The sequence below is a fragment of the Doryrhamphus excisus genome, linkage group LG14 (assembly GCF_037039965.1).
Source record: "Doryrhamphus excisus strain RoL-2023G ecotype Guam linkage group LG14, RoL_Dexc_Guam_v1.1, whole genome shotgun sequence".
Classification (NCBI taxonomy): domain Eukaryota; kingdom Metazoa; phylum Chordata; class Actinopteri; order Syngnathiformes; family Syngnathidae; genus Doryrhamphus; species Doryrhamphus excisus.
The window spans coordinates 20,048,669-20,068,598 of record NC_136370.1 but is presented as its reverse complement, the minus strand read 5'-3'; the positions used below and the strand labels follow the sequence as shown (position 1 = coordinate 20,068,598).

The 19,930-nt window shown below is 45.1% G+C and overlaps 2 protein-coding genes across 4 annotated transcripts in view; one reads left to right on the top strand and one right to left on the bottom strand.

Annotated features, from left to right (window-relative positions):
• The window catches only part of LOC131140235 (BRF1 general transcription factor IIIB subunit a), a 273,391-nt gene that overhangs the window by 64,912 nt on the left and 188,549 nt on the right, over nucleotides 1-19,930 (top strand). The gene's annotated exons all lie outside the window — the stretch shown is intronic.
• The window catches only part of LOC131140676 (protein jagged-2-like), a 36,445-nt gene continuing 19,844 nt past the window's right edge, over nucleotides 3,330-19,930 (bottom strand). Inside the window, exons 7-26 of one of the 2 annotated variants that reach the window (XM_078795992.1) lie at nucleotides 19,446-19,565; nucleotides 19,253-19,366; nucleotides 19,066-19,179; nucleotides 17,424-17,537; nucleotides 16,730-16,776; nucleotides 15,927-16,100; nucleotides 15,698-15,848; nucleotides 15,466-15,630; nucleotides 15,183-15,296; nucleotides 14,988-15,101; nucleotides 12,532-12,645; nucleotides 12,322-12,438; nucleotides 12,224-12,251; nucleotides 11,617-11,702; nucleotides 9,893-10,006; nucleotides 9,698-9,813; nucleotides 9,372-9,620; nucleotides 6,738-6,869; nucleotides 6,050-6,209; nucleotides 3,330-5,765 (exon numbers count right to left, since the gene is read on the bottom strand). In XM_078795992.1, coding sequence (XP_078652118.1) covers nucleotides 5,269-5,765; nucleotides 6,050-6,209; nucleotides 6,738-6,869; nucleotides 9,372-9,620; nucleotides 9,698-9,813; nucleotides 9,893-10,006; nucleotides 11,617-11,702; nucleotides 12,224-12,251; nucleotides 12,322-12,438; nucleotides 12,532-12,645; nucleotides 14,988-15,101; nucleotides 15,183-15,296; nucleotides 15,466-15,630; nucleotides 15,698-15,848; nucleotides 15,927-16,100; nucleotides 16,730-16,776; nucleotides 17,424-17,537; nucleotides 19,066-19,179; nucleotides 19,253-19,366; nucleotides 19,446-19,565 — 2,840 coding nt within the window. In that variant the 3' untranslated portion in view covers nucleotides 3,330-5,268. The remainder of the gene's footprint in view (nucleotides 5,766-6,049; nucleotides 6,210-6,737; nucleotides 6,870-9,371; nucleotides 9,621-9,697; nucleotides 9,814-9,892; nucleotides 10,007-11,616; nucleotides 11,703-12,223; nucleotides 12,252-12,321; nucleotides 12,439-12,531; nucleotides 12,646-14,987; nucleotides 15,102-15,182; nucleotides 15,297-15,465; nucleotides 15,631-15,697; nucleotides 15,849-15,926; nucleotides 16,101-16,729; nucleotides 16,777-17,423; nucleotides 17,538-19,065; nucleotides 19,180-19,252; nucleotides 19,367-19,445; nucleotides 19,566-19,930) is intronic. The other variant, XM_078795993.1, reaches the window with a different exon arrangement.

Below are 19,930 nucleotides of genomic sequence, written 5' to 3'. Positions count from 1 at the left end.
GAATTCTATTGTGTTCCAGACAGGTTCAGGACCCCCGCCCCCCAAAATCCCAGCCCGCATACCCACATTTCTTTGCCTCCGCTTGCATGCAGGCGGGGGTTTTGTATCGTTGCGTCTTTGGGGGCTTTGGGGGTCACGTCAACAATGGCGTCTCCACTGAAAGGAAGTTTGCTATAATCATAAAGCTATGGAAACGTGTTTTGCGTAAACACGAGTTCTTATGATGGGGAAAACTGATTAACTTGGTTAAAGTCCGTTTCGGTTACAGTCATTCTGGGCCAAGTTCATGATGCTAACCAAGGTTCCGCTGTACATAACGTCCACACCATCTTATTATTATGATTCATTATTATTATCATTCATTGGTGGTGAGTACCAATACATTTTATACTTGAAATTATTTAGGGCTCGAGCTAGTTATCAGTTAGCCTGCTAGCTTCTGTCGCTAGTGAACAAAGTCAATGATGGAGAGAAGCTAGTCTGGAGAGAAGCTAATCTCGTAATTGCAAACCAAACGGGAGGAGATGGCCAACATGGAGGTAGCTGGAGGACAGGAAGGCCAACACGTTAGCGAGCGAGCGCCACCCAAACACGGCTAACAAGGCAGCCAGCGTTCCTCACTGCTGCTGAGTCATCACGTTACACGGCGCGCCTTGGCGTGTAGTCACATTGTGGACGAGAGCTGTCACTTTCAGGACGAGGCTCGTGGCGACATCTGTCAAAACATCGCCCCCGCCCGCCCGCCTACTGGCCACATGACCACGTGGGCCTTTATCCGCCACCCGCCATCATGTGCTGTGACAGGATGACGGCTGGCGTGTAAGTGAGCTTTTAGCTTGCATGCACACATGCTGTGTGTGTGCGTGTGTGAGTGTGTGTGTGTCAGTGTGAGGGTGTGTGTGTGTCAGTGTGAGAGTGTGTGTGTGTGTGTGTGTGTGTGTGCGTGTGTGCGTGTGTGTCACTGACTGTCCTTTTTTTCATTGCAAGCCCTCCCGAGGAGGAGGATGATGGATGATGAAGACTGAAATGAATTAGTACTGACCCAGCCTCCGTGTGTCACACGCACCTGCATCATCACCGCCATCATCATCCTCGCTTGGCTTGATCATACGCAACACAGCTATTATTTGGGTGAGCTCACTGAGCTACAGGTAGGATACAGTAAACAACATTGTTAAAATACTACAATACACTACGAGCAACTCCATACATACATACGTATGTATACATGTTGGTGTTTATGATATGTAAATCACGCTAATGCATCACGACACTCAAGTATAAATGATAGCCTTTGACCCCAGATGATGATACACTTTGGCAAGCACAACCCTAATTTGAATTTATTACAAAAGGAACCGTCCACTACTTCTTTATTATGATTATGATCATATGAGTATGAATGAGTAAGTGTGTTGTGGCGATGCTGCCATCTAGTGTCAAAGACGACACGTTACATATCACATGTGTTGCACTACACTTTTCAGCCACAAGAGGGTAGTGTTTTACTGTTGTATGAAGAGCGTGCATTAAAAACACCAAAATACCACTTGAACGTTTTTGGGTTTTTTTTAGCTGACTGACTTGTTAAAGTTTCTGGTAAATTTACAACTTTATTCTTGTAATTACGACTTTTTTCCCTTTCCCTTACAACGTCATTCTTGAAATATTATGACATTTTCCTCGTAAATTTCTGACTGTATTCTCGTATGATTATGGCCTTTTGTCTTGTAAATTAACACTTTTTCTGGTTAATTTACGACTTTATTCACATAAATTTACTACTTATTCTTGGAGATTTTTTATCTTGAATAAAATAAAATAAAATTTTGACTTTTTCTTCGTATATTTATGATGCTATTCATTAAATATTCAATGAATGTCATGAATTTACGACTTTTTTGATGATTTTGATGATGATTTACAACTTTTTATTCTGCTAAATTTACAACTTTCCTTTATGAACATATGACTATATGACTATATTACTAATACTACATATTATTATTTTTGTCTTGTAAATGAGCAACTTTTTTGAAGGTGAATTTTTGAATTTATTTTCAGAATATTCCTACTTTTTTCTCGTAAATGTATAATTTTTTCCACAAGTTATCTTAACTTTATCCTTAATCCTAAATGGTTTTTTTCAGCATGGTCCGAGTAGTCCTGTGTATAAAAGATACTTTTGTCGATTTTTATGTCAAGTGTGCACTTTGTGTTTGATTGTGTGTGTGTGTGTGTGTGTTTTATCAGCAGGAAGCTGACGTTCAGTAGAAGGAGGAAGTTTCTCTGGTTCCCACCATAACTCAACAGGGACACAATCAGTGTGATGAATGAATGGATGGGAACACACACACACACACACACACACACACACACACACACACACACACACACACACACACACGAGCTAGCTAGCTAGCTTGCTGGTTTTGTGGTGCTACATGAAGGTGTGCCTTCTGCTGGTTTTAGCGCCACCTTGTGAGTTCATGGCCTCCACGGGCTGACAGGAAGCAATCACGGATCCTCCACGATTCTTCATGAAAGATAACCAATCGTGTTCTTTGCCGTGTTCAAGTCATTCTGATGGACGGAATCTGGCACTGACGTCGCCATGCTGTGCTTCCCTCAGCAGCACATGACGTCACGTGACCTCAGGGGACGTCAGCGCTGTCTTTGAAGCAGCGCCCCCTCCCTCGGTGAGAACATCTGGAAAAGCGTGCACGTGGAGGGCGTGGCTTCGCGGGCGGTCCGGGTCCACGCGGGCGGTCCGGGTCCACGAGGGGTCTTTCATCTCAGCTTGAACATGTGGATTCAGGCCTCACTGAGGAGTGGTCCTCCGTCCTCCTGCTGTCCCGCCTTCCAGCGTCTTTGACTCACCGGACGAACGTTTGTCAGCCAATTAGCTACTGAGCTGCTGACAGTTAGCATCCTTAGCATCCTCACCTCGTCTGGTCTGCGACAACACGTCGATGGTGACGCCGCCGTGGGGGACGAGCGCCAAAAGAAATGGAGCGCACGTGTGTCGTGTTGCTATTAGCGGCGTGTAGCAACGCTTTTTGGTTTGGTTATCTTTAAAGTCCCGCCCCCTAAACATGGCGGTGTCGTTCCTCCAGGCATTCCTGACACGTTTGTCATTCCTCTCCGAGCAACTGCTGACTCCATGAACAAACGACAAAATCCTGCCAAGCGCCCAGGACGAGCGCCACAGCTGCTGGGACGACATTAATCATTTACCATCGGCTTCACCAACGCAAGTTAGCATGTCAAAGTTAGCATGCGGCTAACACAGCAAGTGAGGAGTGATGAATATAAACCAGAGACCTCAGCATGGTATAAAATACTTTAATAAATAATACGATGGTTCAAACAAACGTTACACCAACAAACCAACAACGTTTTTGTACAAAATGATGACAAAGTTCTAGAAGCACGTTCTGCCTCTTTGGGACTGACCTTTGACCCACTAGCTAATGCTAATGCTAAACACTAGAACACTAGCTGGTGTTCTTCAGTGCACGAATGACAACTCAGCTTGTTCCCTTCATTAGACCATCATGGCGAGAGGCGGGGCTAAGCCGGGAGTGATTGACACTTGCAGACTATGCAGAGAAGATGACATCACAAGGTTTTATCATCTTCACTTCTCTTTCCTTTCAAGAGGATTTTATGCACAAAGTAATAGTGGTCATGTGACTGCTGCCATGTCGCCTACTTGGGACTTTTGTCGTGTTACGCTGGTGCACGTTACGATGTTTGTCCTGTTACGTTTCCCATGGATCTTCTAACCAACACCAATAACACCTTATCCAATGCACTCACCCAAACATGTGTAACACCTCTGTAATGCTTAGGTAACCCTGGTGTAACACCTGTGTGACACCTGTGGAAGGTCAGTTTTACACATTTGTAATAGCAGTGTAATTCCAACGTAACAGCGTAACACCTGTGTAACATTATGCAATGCCTGTGTGGCACTTGAGTCACATCCCTGTTACACCCGTGTTAACATATTTGTAGCATCTGTGTCACACGTGCAGCACCTGTTACACATGAGTCATGTTCATGTTACACATGTGTAACGCATGGGTAACCCTATTAGAACTGCTGTGTAAGATATTTGTAACATGTGTCACACCTGTGTAAAGCATGGGTAACCCTATTATATGTAACTGCTGTGTAAATGAGTTGTAACATCTGTTACACCGGTGTAACACATTTGCAACAGCAAGTCAATGCTTATAATGGCCATGCATTACTAGTATTGCGGTTACACTTGTGCAGTGTCCAGGTAACACCTGTGTAACACCTGTGTAACACACATGTGTTACAAGTGTACAGCACCCACGTAACATTAGTGTTACAAGTGTACAGTATCCATGTAACACCTGCATAGCACTTGAACCGCATCCACGTTACACTCATGTAACACCTGTTTAACACCTGTGATACCCACATTTGGAACACCTGTGTGTGTCATGCCCATGTTACACACATGTAACATTAGCATTACAACTGTGTAACATCCATGCAACAACTGAGTAGCAGTCACCTCCGTGTTACTTGTGTAACACCAGTGGACCACATGTGTGACACCTGTGTAATGCCCATGTAACACAGACACGTAACATTAGCGTTATGAGTGTGTAACATCCATGTAACACCCGTGCAGCACCCGCTGTTGAAGACATTTGCCCCATCTGGTGTGTATGCGTGTAACGTGCGTGTAACGTGCATGTAAGCGTGTGTGGCCAGCGGTAAGAGGAATGACATCATTTTCAAAGGAAGCAAACAATCACGTGGTAATAATCTTAATATTCATAATAATCGTACATGGAAAGGAAGCATTACTTAAGTTACCAAAGTAAAATGTACACATAGTCGGTATTTACAAATACACTGTATGTACAAAGATGTGGAACATTAGGTGGGGGTTTGTTTCGTATTCCATCAAGCTGAAGGCACTCTTACTCTGAAACTACCTGATGCAGGAAGTGGAACGGGTGGATGTGGATGGACCATGTGATGCTGGGTGTAAACAAGCCTGTGCCAGGTGGACTGTAGTGGACTCGAACGCGTCTTTTTCTGTCCTCCGGGTAACGGCAGGCCAGCGTAGAAAAGAGGCCTGGTGGGCGGGGCTAAGGCAAGAAGGACCAATAGAAAGGTAAGCTGCCAGTCAAACATGAAGAGTAGCTGCAAAAAGCCCGCTTTTCAAATCTTGACTTCCTGCCACGTTGCAGACCGTCAGGCTCCGCCCCTGCGGCGTGCTCATACGTAGTGGTCTTTGATGTCCTCGCCCAGCTTGGCGGCATTGAGGTTTTTCCAGCGGTTGTCCTTGGGACTGTAGGCGGTCCGGTGTGGCGCTTTGACCCGCCCACTGCGCGTGGTGCAGATGACCCCGCCCTTACCCGTCATCCCCTTGTCCCGCTCGCCCCCCGCTGAGCACTTGGGCGGCCGACACCTGTCCTCCCCACCGAGCGTCCTCTCCTCGTCCTCCTCCTCGTGCTCGCTAGCGGCCTCGGCGCCGTCGCACGCCCGCTCCGACGGGCCCATCAGTTTCTTGCATTCATACCGAATGTCTTTGTCTCGGTTGTCTTTGGGGGCGGGGCTCCGCTGATGCACCAGCCGGTTGTTGACGGTCCCGTCCTCTGGGCGAGACCTCCTCTCGCGCTCTTTCTTCCTCTTGCGGGTCCACCAGACGCACACCACGACGCACGAAACCCACACCGCGCAGAACAGCACGCACAGCAGCGGAAGCACGTAGCCTGGCGTGCACGACAACGTGTCAATCAATGTCATAGTAACCATAGCAACATCACCTTTCATCAAGTTCATCAATCATCAGCTGTCATTGCTGATCAAAAGTCCAAATTAGGAAATAAAGTCAAGTATGAGAAACATTTTTCAAATGTCAATCTTTGGGCCAACCAATCATCAATTTCTCGTCGAGGTCGTCAATCATTGATCGAATGATCTCATTTAACCTGCAGCTCCACAGGAGGCCTGAGGGAGGCGCCACAGAGGAGCAACATAAGCCAGAGGGACTCACCCACAGCCGGGGCGTCCACCCGCGTCTCCACTTTGACCTCCACCACGGCCAACATGACGCTGCTGTTGTGGCGCTTGGACAGCGCCCCGATGACGGCGCTGGCCGCCTTCTGGATCTGTCCGCGCTCTCGGACGTTGGCCTGCACCTCCTGCTGGAAGGACTGGCCGGGGGGACACAACAAAACCTTGTGATGTCACACATCTCCTCCTCACCCCTTACGCCCCCCAGGCCACGGAGGATGGACTTATCCACCTCATGTGGGAGTTTACTAACATGCTAACATGCTAACATGCTAACATGCTAACATGCTAACATGCTAACATGCTAACATGCGTGTAAGCAAAGCAGGACTACAAGAAGTTCTTGAGGTGATTGACAGGCTTCCAAGTCCTGGAGGGGGTGAGTCAGGAGGAAAGACCTCGTTAGTGAGACACAAAGAACAGAAGACGTCATGGGAGGACACAAAGAGGGTGAGGTGATCAAACGTCAAGCAGATGTTCGTTCACACTGTTGCTATGTTGTCATGGAAACAACTAGCAAAGCACCTGATCCTAGCTAGCTGCTTTCGGTTTTACTTTTACATTCAAAGGAAGTGAGGTGGAGGTGGAAACATGAAACCTTTACACCGACGACAACACTTGACATGAATGTGTGTGTGTGTGTGTGTGTGTGTGTGTGTGTCAATCACCATGGCAATCTCCACAGCGTCACTGTTGGTGTAGGACACGTCACACAGGATGAGCAGCGCTCGCTCTTGGGCCAGCATCTGAGTGATGGGAAGGTGGCGGATCTCAGAGCAGATGTTCTCCACTGTGGTTCCCTGCGGGGAGAGAACATTCTTGAAGCTTCCAAACGTCTTTCCAAGATGTCGCCTGTTAACAACTCCACATGCATGACGGTAGACAAACGCCTTCATTGATCCCATCATCGTTTACACAATGTAAACATCATTGTTTACACAATGTAAACATCATGGTTTACACCATGTAAACATCATTGTTTACACAATGTAAACATCATTGTTTACACAATGTAAACATCATTGTTTACACCATGTAAACATCATTGTTTACACAATGTAAACATCATTGTTTACACAATGCTTTACACATCATGGTTTACACAATGTAAACATCATTGTTTACACAATGTAAACATCATTGTTTACACAATGTAAACATCATGGTTTACACAATGTAAACATCATTGTTTACACAATGTAAACATCATTGTTTACACCATGTAAACATCATTGTTTACATCATGTAAACATCATTGTTTACACAATGTAAACATCATTGTTTACACAATGTAAACATCATTGTTTACACCATGTAAACATCATTGTTTACATCATGTAAACATCATTGTTCACATCATGTAAACATCATTGTTCACACCATGTAAACATCATTGTTTACACCATGTAAACATCATTGTTTACACCATGTAAACATCATTGTTTACACCATGTAAACATCATTGTTTACACCATGTAAACATCATTGTTCACATCATGTAAACATCATTGTTCACATCATGTAAACATCATTGTTTACAACATGTAGACATCATTGTTTACACAATGTAAACATCATTGTTTACACCATGTAAACATCATTGTTTACACCATGTAAACATCATTGTTTACACCATGTAAACATCATTGTTTACACCATGTAAACATCATTGTTTACATCATGTAAACATCATTGTTCACATCATGTAAACATCATGGTTTACACAATGTAAACATCATTGTTTACACAATGTAAACATCATTGTTTACACAATGTAAACATCATGGTTTACACAATGTAAACATCATGGTTTACACAATGTAAACATCATTGTTTACACAATGTAAACATCATTGTTTACACAATGTAAACATCATGGTTTACACAATGTAAACATCATTGTTTACACAATGTAAACATCATTGTTCACACCATGTAAACATCATTGTTCACATCATGTAAACATCATTGTTCACATCATGTAAACATCATTGTTCACACCATGTAAACATCATTGTTTACACCATGTAAACATCATTGTTTACACCATGTAAACATCATTGTTTACACCATGTAAACATCATTGTTTACACCATGTAAACATCATTGTTTACATCATGTAAACATCATTGTTCACATCATGTAAACATCATTGTTTACACCATGTAAACATCATTGTTTACACCATGTAAACATCATTGTTTACACCATGTAAACATCATTGTTTACACCATGTAAACATCATTGTTTACATCATGTAAACATCATTGTTCACATCATGTAAACATCATTGTTTACAACATGTAGACATCATTGTTTACACCATGTAAACATCATTGTTTACACCATGTAAACATCATTGTTTACACCATGTAAACATCATTGTTTACACCATGTAAACATCATTGTTTACACCATGTAAACATCATTGTTTACATCATGTAAACATCATTGTTCACATCATGTAAACATCATTGTTTACAACATGTAGACATCATTGTTTACACAATGTAAACATCATTGTTTACACCATGTAAACATCATTGTTTACACCATGTAAACATCATTGTTTACATCATGTAAACATCATTGTTCACATCATGTAAACATCATTGTTCACACCATGTAAACATCATTGTTTACACCATGTAAACATCATTGTTTACACCATGTAAACATCATTGTTTACACCATGTAAACATCATTGTTTACATCATGTAAACATCATTGTTCACATCATGTTAACATCATTGTTTACACAATGTAAACATTGTTTACAACATGTAAACATCATTGTTTACACCATGTAAACATCATTGTTTAGACGATGTAAACATCATTGTTTAGACGATGTAAACATCCTTGTTTAGACGATGTAAACATCCTTGTTTAGACGATGTAAACATCATGTGATGGAGCATGTTGTCCATTTAGACCAGGGATGGTTTTCAATCTTTTTTCATGCTAACATTGTCTGGAAGACGTCACCAAGGACATCATGCTGGACCGCCGTTCTTCAAACAAGAAGCAGGAAGTCCTGAAACTACAAAGTGCCTACTCTGATATGATATTCTCGAGTCCCGCCCACGCAGGGGCGTTACTCCTTCCTGAGTGGATCAGTAATGTGATTACGTGTTAGCATTGCGTCCAAGTCCAAGTCCACAGTACTTCTACTGTAACGCCCGTTACATTGGTGCAACATCTAATAACAAACGTCACTAATAGTCAATTCATTTCATTTACAATACAAAAATCCTGGTTTAGCACCTGGTTTAGCACCTGGTTTAGCCGTGTCTTCTTACCAGGGGCACTTTGTCCTTCCGGAAGATCAGCGTGATACGAGCGCAGCTCTCATCGAGGTAACCGCTGTTGGGCTCGCACTGTGTGAGCACAGGTTTGGGGGCGTCTGGCGTGGAGCACACACCCCACTGGTGGCAAGGCGGTGAGAAGCAGGTGAGGAACTGGTGGCCCACACACTCATGGCCCCCGGGACAGGGCGGAGGGTGAGGGGGAGCTGTCCGCAGGAGACAAGGCCGACGACCACACATCACCTGGAAGAAGACACCTGGAAGGTCGGACTTTGCGGAATGCAGGACGCCAGACAAGAAAGGTGTTCAAGATGGCTGACCTTGGAGCAGTGGACCAAGCCATCCACACACTGACAAGTGTTGCAGTCGTCATCCCAGCGACCCCCATGAGGGAACTGAAGACCCGCGTGATGACACGGCTTGCCAAGACCCACAACTACACGTAGATATAGATACATAGATATACTTGGAATTGGTAAAGATGCAGTATTACTCGACATACTGTAGATACTCACACTCCTGACATCGAGGTCCAGCGTGTCCAGGAGGACAAAGACAACGGAAGGCGTTGATTTCATCGATGCAGGTGGAACCTTCGGCACAGGGAGACGACTGACACTCGTCCACATCTGCAAAAAAAACATGGAAGCAAAGTCTTACTTGGCTTTGGGGTGAAGTTGCAGATCTTGATGGGGGGGTGCAAATAAACACACTGATGAACTCCAGCAGCGATGTTTGTTTTACATATAACATATATAACATATATATGTTCTACATATAACTGCCTCTCAGTCAGTATATGCCGTCAGTTTTAAGTTCCTACCTATTTTCGTTTTTGGTTCCTACCTAGCTGCATGTAAGTTAACGAGGCGGAACTAATTGTCTGTAAAACTGTCGTTTCCGCACGTACATGTTTAGTCGTCACACCCATCCAAAATAAGCTCCGTTGTTTGCCACGCTATAATAGGTGCTAAAAGTTAAAGAAGACATACAGAATCCCATCCTAAGGCTTGTGTGCAGCCATTAAGGGGCAGTAAATGTGTTTTGTTTTATTTCCCTTTCATCTATTCGTGTTAGTTTACAGTTCGCTGTAGCAGCATTAGGGTTGCTTGTGTTGTTATTATCGTGTTGAATATGTGATGGTTGGTTGTTTATGGAAATCTTTGGATGTCATGTGACACGTTTAGTTGCACTACTGTAAAGAAAAAGGCTGGATCATAAAACGAATTTGGAGACATAATGTGTTATTGTATATTTGTGTATTATGTGACCGGTAATTGATTGTATTTTGTGTCTGTTTGAACCCCTTTTAGTTCTCACGTTGGTTTATGGAATAAATCCATCAGGAAACAGGAACTAGCTTCTGTCTGTCGTTGCACATCCGAGGGAGTTACACTACAATTTCATGTTTTATTAGGCTATGATACTAATGTGAACATGTGGAAAATGTACTCATATAGCATGACCTACTTCCACATTACTAAGCTGCATACCCAGGTGAAATCCACACTAAGAGACGCAACATCGGCGTATTGCGATAACACCCGCACATTGTGTCATGGAATGGAATGGAATGGAATGGAATGGAATGGCCTTTATTGTCATGATAAAAGATGTACGACGAGATTGGAATGATGTGGATGCAAGGAAATGCAATGTTGCAAGAAGTTTTTCCATAAGATAAAGAAGGCATGGCTCCTTTTTCTTATTTCCCACACACCAAATATGTTGAGGAGCACACAGGAAATTGTGTCTCCATCGTCTGTCCTTCTCGCCAAACACCAACAGGTTTCACATGTAATACATCCCGTTCCGGGTGTAAAATGATGACATTTACGTCTCCTCCTGCTCCTACTTTGTGTGTTGTGATCGTCTGCATGTGTTCTGCATGGTGAAGGCAAACATGCTAAACATGCTAAACATGCTAAACATGCTAAACATGCTAAACATGCTAAAGGTCCTCCAGTTCTATTTTGGTCATTTGGCCCACACAGTCCTTCAGCGTGTTTCTATACACGCTAACAACCTACAGTAGATAACCACGAGAAAACACACTGACCCATCTGATGAAGCTAACCTGGGATCAGCTGGGGGGGGTTAAGACCATCTTCCTTAAGGGCTTCCTAATCCGTGGCCCTCAAACAATAAGACGGAGCCGCCCCCACTCTATGTCACAACCTCTGACCTTTGCCCCCCCGCCCCCCGCCCACCCTGGCACCGGGATCCCAGGCACACTCACTGATGCGGCAGTCCGGTCCGGCGAAACCCGGGGCGCATTCACAGCGGAACCAGTTCTCGCCGTCCACACATTTGCCTCCGTTGTAGCTGGGGGAGGACATCAGGACAAAGATTAGTGGACGCAGGACATCTTGTGGAAGGTTCTGACTGGCCCTGGGTCTCGGAACGTCAACATTCCCAGTCTTTGTCCAAACCTTTAACTGTTGGTTCTGATCCACGCTTCATATGTAAATCACCCATGACCACATGCTGAGATCCTCCCCCCTCCCACCATTAATCCACCTGTCAGTCATTATGGGGGAGCCTCCGGGGGGGTGGTGTGTGTGAATGGGGGGTGTTCTTGTCCCTTTTGACTTGTCATAAAAGACCGCCCTTTTGTCCTGGCGTCACTCTGATGTCAGAATGATCTAAGTCATCTATTTCTACGCTGACAGGAGCTAGCCTAGCTAGCTAGCGCTAGCGTGGCCACTCCAAGGCCGATGTTGACTTCCAATAGTCAACAACACATTTAGACGTCCTCGTGTTCGCCGGCAAACATTGGACCTAAGCGTGATGTCATGACTCCGCCCACCCAAAAAGGTGATGAGAAACGGAGACAGTCCACCTACCAGGGATGAGGACTGCAGTCGTCGGTGTCTACAAATAGAAGATGCTTCCATGAGAAGGTGCTAGAAGGTGGTGAAAAGCTACGTTGGCGTGTACGTACTGTCAGCACAGGTGGACCCCTCCCATCCGTCTCTGCAGATGCACGAGAAGGTGTCTTCTACTCCCACACACGTCCCGCCGTTCTCACATGGTCCAGACTCACAGGTGCTGTTTTTGGCTGGAGGAACGTTTGGAAGGAGGTGACGGATGTTAGACGGAAGGTAATAAGCCATCAGGTGTCCAAGCCATGACGCCATGATGGCCGTCTGACCTGTGCTGCAGGTGGTGCCGCCCCAGCGGGGGGGGCAGCGACACAGGAAGGAGTCTCCGTGGTCGTAACACGTTCCTCCGTTGAGGCAGGTGCTGGAGTCGCACTGACTCTCACCTAGAGGGGGCGGCGTGGAGACCTTTACGCTACTTCCTGTTTCTCAGCGGCAAAAGGTGTGTATCGTATATATCGTATATATTGTATATATCGTATATATTGTATATATCATATATATCATATATATCGTATATATCATATATATCGTATATATCATATATATCGTATATATCATATATATCGTATATATCATATATATCGTATATATCATATACAGCGGGGAAAATAAGTATTGAACACGTCAACATTTCTCTCAAAAAACATATTTCTAATCGAGCTATTGACATGAAATTTTCACCAGATGTCGGCATCAACCCAAGTAATGCACACATACAAAGAAATCCAAACATTTATGTCCATAAATTAAGTTATGTGTAATAAAGTGAAATGGCACAGGGAATAAGTATTGAACACATGAAGAAAAGGAGGGGTAAAAAGGTCTGGAAAGCCAAGAAAGCAGCTGGAGTTTGTCAGTATTTAGAAGGTTAACCTGTCCCCTATTAGTGCAAAGTAATATCAGCTGGTTTAGTCCTGATTAATGCCTTTTAAAAAGGTTTCTCACCAGCAAGGTGTTAGACAAGAAACATTGCATGATGGGTAAAAGCAAAGAGCTGTCCAAAGACCTACGCAGCCTTATTGTTGCAAAACACACTGAAGGCATTGGTTACAGGCGCATTTCTAAACTTCTGAAAGTTCCAGTGAGTACCATTGGGGCCATCATCCGGAAGTGGAAAGAACACGGCATTACCATAAACCAGCCACAGCCAGGTGCTCCTCGCAAGATTTCAGACAGAGGAGTGAAAACAATCATCAGAAGGGTTCTCCAACAGCCCAGGACCACTCGTGGAGAGCTTCAGAAAAACCTGGAATCAGCAGGTACCGTTGTTTCAAAGAAAGCAATAAGTAATGCACTCAACCGCCATGGCCTCCATGCACGCACACCACGCAAGACTCCATTTTTGAAGAGGAAGCATGTTGAAGCTCGTTTGGAGTTTGCGACACAACATTTGGATAAACCCATGACATTCTGGGAGAACATACTCTGGTCAGATGAGACCAAAATTGAACTCTTCGGATGTCATAAGACACAGCATGTTTGGAGGAAAAATGGCACTGCACATCACCCCCAAAACACCACACCAACAGTCAAGTGTGGAGGTGGGAGCATCATGGCGTGGGGCTGTTTTTCAGCATGTGGTACTGGTAGACTTCATATCATTGAAGGAATAATGACTGGAGAAAAGTATCGAGACATTCTTGATCAGAATCTGCTGTCATCTGCCAGGCTGCTGAAGATGAAAAGAGGGTGGATCTTTCAGCAAGACAACAATCCCAAGCACACAGCTTGGAAAAAGAAAATAAAGCTGCTAGAATGGCCCAGTCAATCACCAGACTTGAATCCAATTGAAAATCTTTGGAAAGAACTGAAGATCCGGGTTCACAGAAGAGACCCCCGGAACCTTGAAGATTTGAAGGCAGTTTGTGTGGATGAATGGGCCAAAATCACACCTGAGCAATGTATTCGACTGGTTTCTCCATACAGGAGGCGTCTTGAGGCTGTAATCACCAACAAAGGTTTTTGCACTAAGTATTAAATAAATTTCAGTACGCGTGTTCAATACTTATTCCCTGTGCCATTTCACTTTATTACACATAACTTAATTTATGGACATAAATGTTTGGATTTCTTTGTATGTGTGCATTACTTGGGTTGATGCCGACATCTGGTGAAAATTTCATGTCAATAGCTCGATTAGAAATATGTTTTTTGAGAGAAATGTTGACGTGTTCAATACTTATTTTCCCCGCTGTATCGTATATATCATATATATCGTATATATCATATATATCGTATATATTGTATATATCATATATATCGTATATATCATATATATCGTATATATTGTATATATCATATATATCGTATATATCATATATATCGTATATATCGTATATATCATATATATCGTATATATCATATATATCGTATATATCGTATATATCATATATATCGTATATATCATATATATCGTATATATCATATACGTATATTGTATATATCATATATATCGTATATATTGTATATATTGTATATATCGTATATATCGTATACTATATCATATATATCGTATATATTGTATATATCATATATATCGTATATATCATATATATTGTATATATCATATATATCGTATATATTGTATATATCATCCCTCATGAGGAAAAAGCGGTAGAAAATGAATGAATATTGTACGTATATATGATATATATGATATAGTATATACTGTATGTCACTGTTGATCGCTGCTTATCCAAAATGTAAGTAAAACGCTCAAACTCACGTGAGCTGCAGGTTTTTCCTTTCCAGTCGTCCACGCAGTCGCAGTAGAAGTCGTTGAGGAGGTCCACGCACGCACCTCCGTTCTCACACGGCTTCCTGCTGCACTCGTTTACATCTGGGACACAATTCACATTCTTTGTTCATCCTCATCCGAAGGGAAGGAAAGCTCCATTTTTAGCCACCCCCCCCCACTTACCGATATGGCACAGATTCCCCTCCCAGCCGGCCGGGCAGAAGCAGCGGAAGGAGTTGATCCCGTCGATGCAGGTTCCTCCATTCTGACACGGAGATGACTCACAGTCGTTGATGTCTGGAGGACGATACTTCCGTCAGCACACTCCCACCCCCCACTTCCCCATTGTACCAGAATTCCCGACATTCAAAGGACATTCCCAGGCTGCCGAGCACGCCAGAGCAAAGGAAGCATCCTAGCCAATCAGAGGACAGACATTTGCGGAAATAAGAACAGTAGGACTGACTCTGGTGGCAGTAGGTCCCAGTGAATCCGGGCTGGCAGGAGCAGCTGAAGTTCCCGGCGGGAAGGCTGATGCAGTGTCCGTGAGGTCCGCACACGTTGGACGAAATGTGCCAAACCCCCTTCTGGCTGTCGTTGGTGGCCACGGCAACCGTGCAGCTGTCAATCACTGAAGGCACGCCGAGTTGTGGTCATTCATCCGCAAACAGGAAGTGGAAGGTGGAAAGCTGAGCTACCTTGACAGTGGTTGGTCTTGCAGTGGTCCTTCAGCTGGGAGCAGGTCTTTCCCTCGTAGTCCTCAGGACATGTGCAGTAGAAGTCCCCCATCAGCGTGCGACACTGGACCTTGTTGTGACACGGATTGGGACTGCATGGATCCTTCTGGAGCTTTTTAGGCAAAAAGAAAAACTTGACAAACGTTGTTGAATCCTGGGAAAAAAACCAAAGTCTTCTACTCTTGCTCACCTCGCAGCTTCTCCCGGAGAACCCGGGCAGACATTGGCACATGAATCCATCCAGCAGGTTGTGGCAGCGGCCGGCGTTCCTGCACGGAGCGCTGGCACAGCCGTTCCTCTGGATCTGGCAGTGTCGACCCACAAAGCCGGGCTGGCAGACGCACTGGTAGCCCCTGGGCGCCTCCTGGCATGGACGCAAGGGGGGGTTACTCCTTCCTTCCTTCCCACATCATCATCATCATCATCACCTTTCAGCAGCGGTGTCACTCAATTTATGAATCAATGAGAGAACAAGTCATGCGTCTATACGAGAACATTGGTACTAGATGTAGTATATTCACGTAGTATATAAGAGATCCCCAAAGCAAACATTATTATGATTTGTCACCATAAGTTGTTCATAATGAATAAATAAGATAATAATGAATAAATGCCAGCATCCACATCCACGTTTCTTCATTGAGCATTGAGCTTTACGCTAGTAGTGTGCTATGAGACCTAAATATTAAAATATGAATATACGTACGTTGGGAACACGTTCAAAGTGAACAATGGCAATTGAAGAGAGACTGGGAGGTGTCTGGAGCTGTGATAATTACAACTGTCATTTTTATTGCAAATGCTGATCCAACATTGGAGGAGAATGTCAAGGTCAAGCTAGCAGGATGGTTTGAGGGGAGAGGAGCGTTGGTATGTTTATGTGTATCGGGATTATGTATTACTGCGGGAATCTAGCGTACATTTGACGATGGACATGAATGTTTATGTGATGTTATGATGTTATGATGTTCATCACCACAAGCTAAAGCTCACCTTGCAGCTCCCCCCGTTTTGGCACTGTCCATGGCAGCTGTTCACGTCTGGACACAAACAACACAGTCAGGTGTTTGTTTTTTTACAGAATGATGGATTATTATTATTATTATTATATTGGACGAGCAGAGCATGCGGTAGAAAGAAGGAAGAATGCGGAGAAGCATGCCGTATTTAAGAGCAGTCCAATTTTCCTCCATGAGGACGTGCAAAGAGGGACTGCGCCGCTTCAGTTTGAGCATGTCAGGAAAATGTTTAGTTTGGGAGGCTGGGCGAATGGAGGAGATGCTAAAGAGGCGCTACCGGTCCACTAGCATCACGACTGATACAACAAGTGTCTTCATGGAGTGGAAGATCTGACAAAGGATGCTGTGCCTCAAGTGGTGCACTTCCGTACCGACACCCAATGGAGAGAGAGCAGCGTGGCGCAAAGGAAAAATGAGGTTCGATGCCATGGAGTTGGAGGTCTTGGTGGAGGATAATAAACAATAAACACAATGCTAATATGTCATTATGACTAAATATTATGACTAAATATTATGACTAAAGAGTACAGACTATAGTTTTCCATTTGAGACACAGCAACAAAACATCATATTTTAATGTCCATGGCAAGATGTCAGCCGAGCAGTGCTAGCTGGCCTCTAGTAGCGCTCCAAGCGGAAGTAAGGAAAGGTGCCGACTGGATACTAACTGATGTCACACTTGCGGCCCACCCATCCAGGAAAACAGGCGCAGTGATATCCGCCAATCATGTTTTTGCAAGAGTAAGCATTGAGGCAAGGCTGGGCCACGCACTCGTTAACGTCTGCAAAATCAGTCCACACAAAAGAGACACAAGGACAAAGTGAGACGACAAACAAGCCAATCAGAAGCCCCACATCACGCCCCCCCCCCCCGCCGCACAACATCACGCCTAAAGTGGGCGGGTCCAAACTACTGAGGTGTCAGGGGAATCGTTTAAACTTGAACTTTTCCTTGGTTGCAGATGTTATCTCATTTATTCATCTACGGATTTTCATCATCAGGTGACTGCAGGCAGAATGCTGGTGCCCGCAACTCATACAGTCATTTGTACACATAATATCTTATTCTCATATGCTAAGCTAGTTCAACAAAACATACACATCTTAGCTTTGAATTAAAGCTGACACAGCATTCATTCATTCATTCATTCATTTTCTACCGCTTATCCTCACGAAGGTCGCGGGGGTGCTGGAGCCTATCCCAGCTGTCTTCGGGCGAGAGGCAGGGTCCACCCTGGACTGGTGGCCAGCCAATCCCAGGGCACATATAGACAAACAACCATTCACACTCACATTCATACCTATGGACAATTTGGAGTGGCTAATTAACCTAGCATGTTTTTGGAATGTGGGAGGAAACCGGAGTACCCGGAGAAAACCCACGCATGCACGGGGAGAACATGCAAACTCCACACAGAGATGGCCGAGGGCGGAATTGAACTGGGGTCTCCTAGCTGTGAGGCCTGCACGCTAATCACTCCACCACTTATTTTTATCATTAAAAATGAGCTGCGTGCTGGAAATGGCTCCCAGGCCACAATTTGGATACCGCCGGTTTAAAAGGCTTTCGTTCGTTTGTGTTGGCTTGGAAACGGGACCTGGTAGTTCAGGTGTTCGTGAATGAAGCCTTGGTGGAGGTCATCGCTGTTGTTTGGTACCAAGAATGTTTCTAAAGTGTCTTTTCACAATATTTACATCAAGCAGCTGACCTTGCCCCCCCCACTCCGCCCTGGGTGGGGGGGTTAATGTCTCTTTGGCATTCCCTGGAGGCCAACCTGCGACATTCCAAGCTGTCAATTTCAGAGGCAGCCGTCGCCGTGGTCGCCACGCCGCCTCACTCGCTATAAGCCCTGAGCGTGCATTAATAAGCCCCCCCCCCCCCGAGGAGGCGGCACCTGTTGCTCTGTTGAAACCAGAACCACCCCCGAGCCCCCACCCCAGACCACAAATGATAGCCCCTGCCACCCTCATCTCCTCTACGGTAAATAAAAAAGGATATGTTTCAGGTTGTAAAGTGTTGGGGGGGGGGGGGGGGGGGCGTGTACATACTGTACATGCCCCCCCCTCCCTAAATGACGCTAACTATGGAGGTGTGGAGGGCAGCTCTCAAGGCTAGCAGTTGCCAGGCGGGGGGTTATTTCTGGCGATACTCAAGTCGCTCATCTCGAGTTACGCACGAGCGTCTCCGTGCACGCGTGCAAACACACGTCCGCCCACGCTAAGCACACGTATGACATTAGCGGCAAAACCACAAAACACATACCAAGACCCCAGGGGACATGCAACGGTGTCCATGAGCTGGACTTGTACCTATTTGGCAGGTCTGTCCCGTCCACTGGGGGGCGCAGAGACACTCAAAGGCGTTCTCCTGGTCGATGCACGTCCCGCCATGAGCGCAGGGACCGGACGCACATTCATCAGTGTCTGGAAGACAAGTGGACCAAGTGGACTTGCTAAAGGGTTCCTGTCTAGAACCGCAGAGTTTCAGGTCACTCACCTTTAGCACAGGTGGGTCCAGACCAGCCATCGGGACAGAGACACTCGAACCCAGACTGGACCTCATGGCAAGTCCCCCCGTTGGCACAGGGGTTGGAAACACAAGCGTGCTCAGCTGGACCAACGCAAAGTCCCAGTCAGCAGGAACCACAGAGCATGGGGTTCTAGAGACCACCCGGCATTCCCAGACTCACCGATCTCGCAGTTCTTGCCCGAGTAGCCGTCTGGACAGGCGCAGTTGTACTCATCTGGTTCTGTGTTCATGCATGTGCCCCCGTTCTTACATGGCCGATTGGTCCCGCAGTAGTTCAGATCTGGACAGTAAACATGCTGGTTCATCCCACTGGGAACGCACCCCCGGAACGCTGCCGTCCAACTTTGGGGGGTGGACCACACACCAAGGAACAATGCGTCTTAATCCAATTTTGTCCATTTGTCAAAGATTGTTCCACCAATGTTGTGTCTGTTTTGAAAAACGGAATAGTCGCCAATAGTTTGGAAATTCCCAATCCGAGATGTAGTAAGAAAGTTTGATGTCGTGTAGGATTACTACAGCCTCTGTTTGGACTGCTCGGACCGCCAAGTGTCCACTATCAGCAGCAGTTCTCAGAAGGCTGGACTACTGCCTGATGACCAGAATACCTCATGCTAAAAATGGCTAATTTGCCTCAAGTCGAAA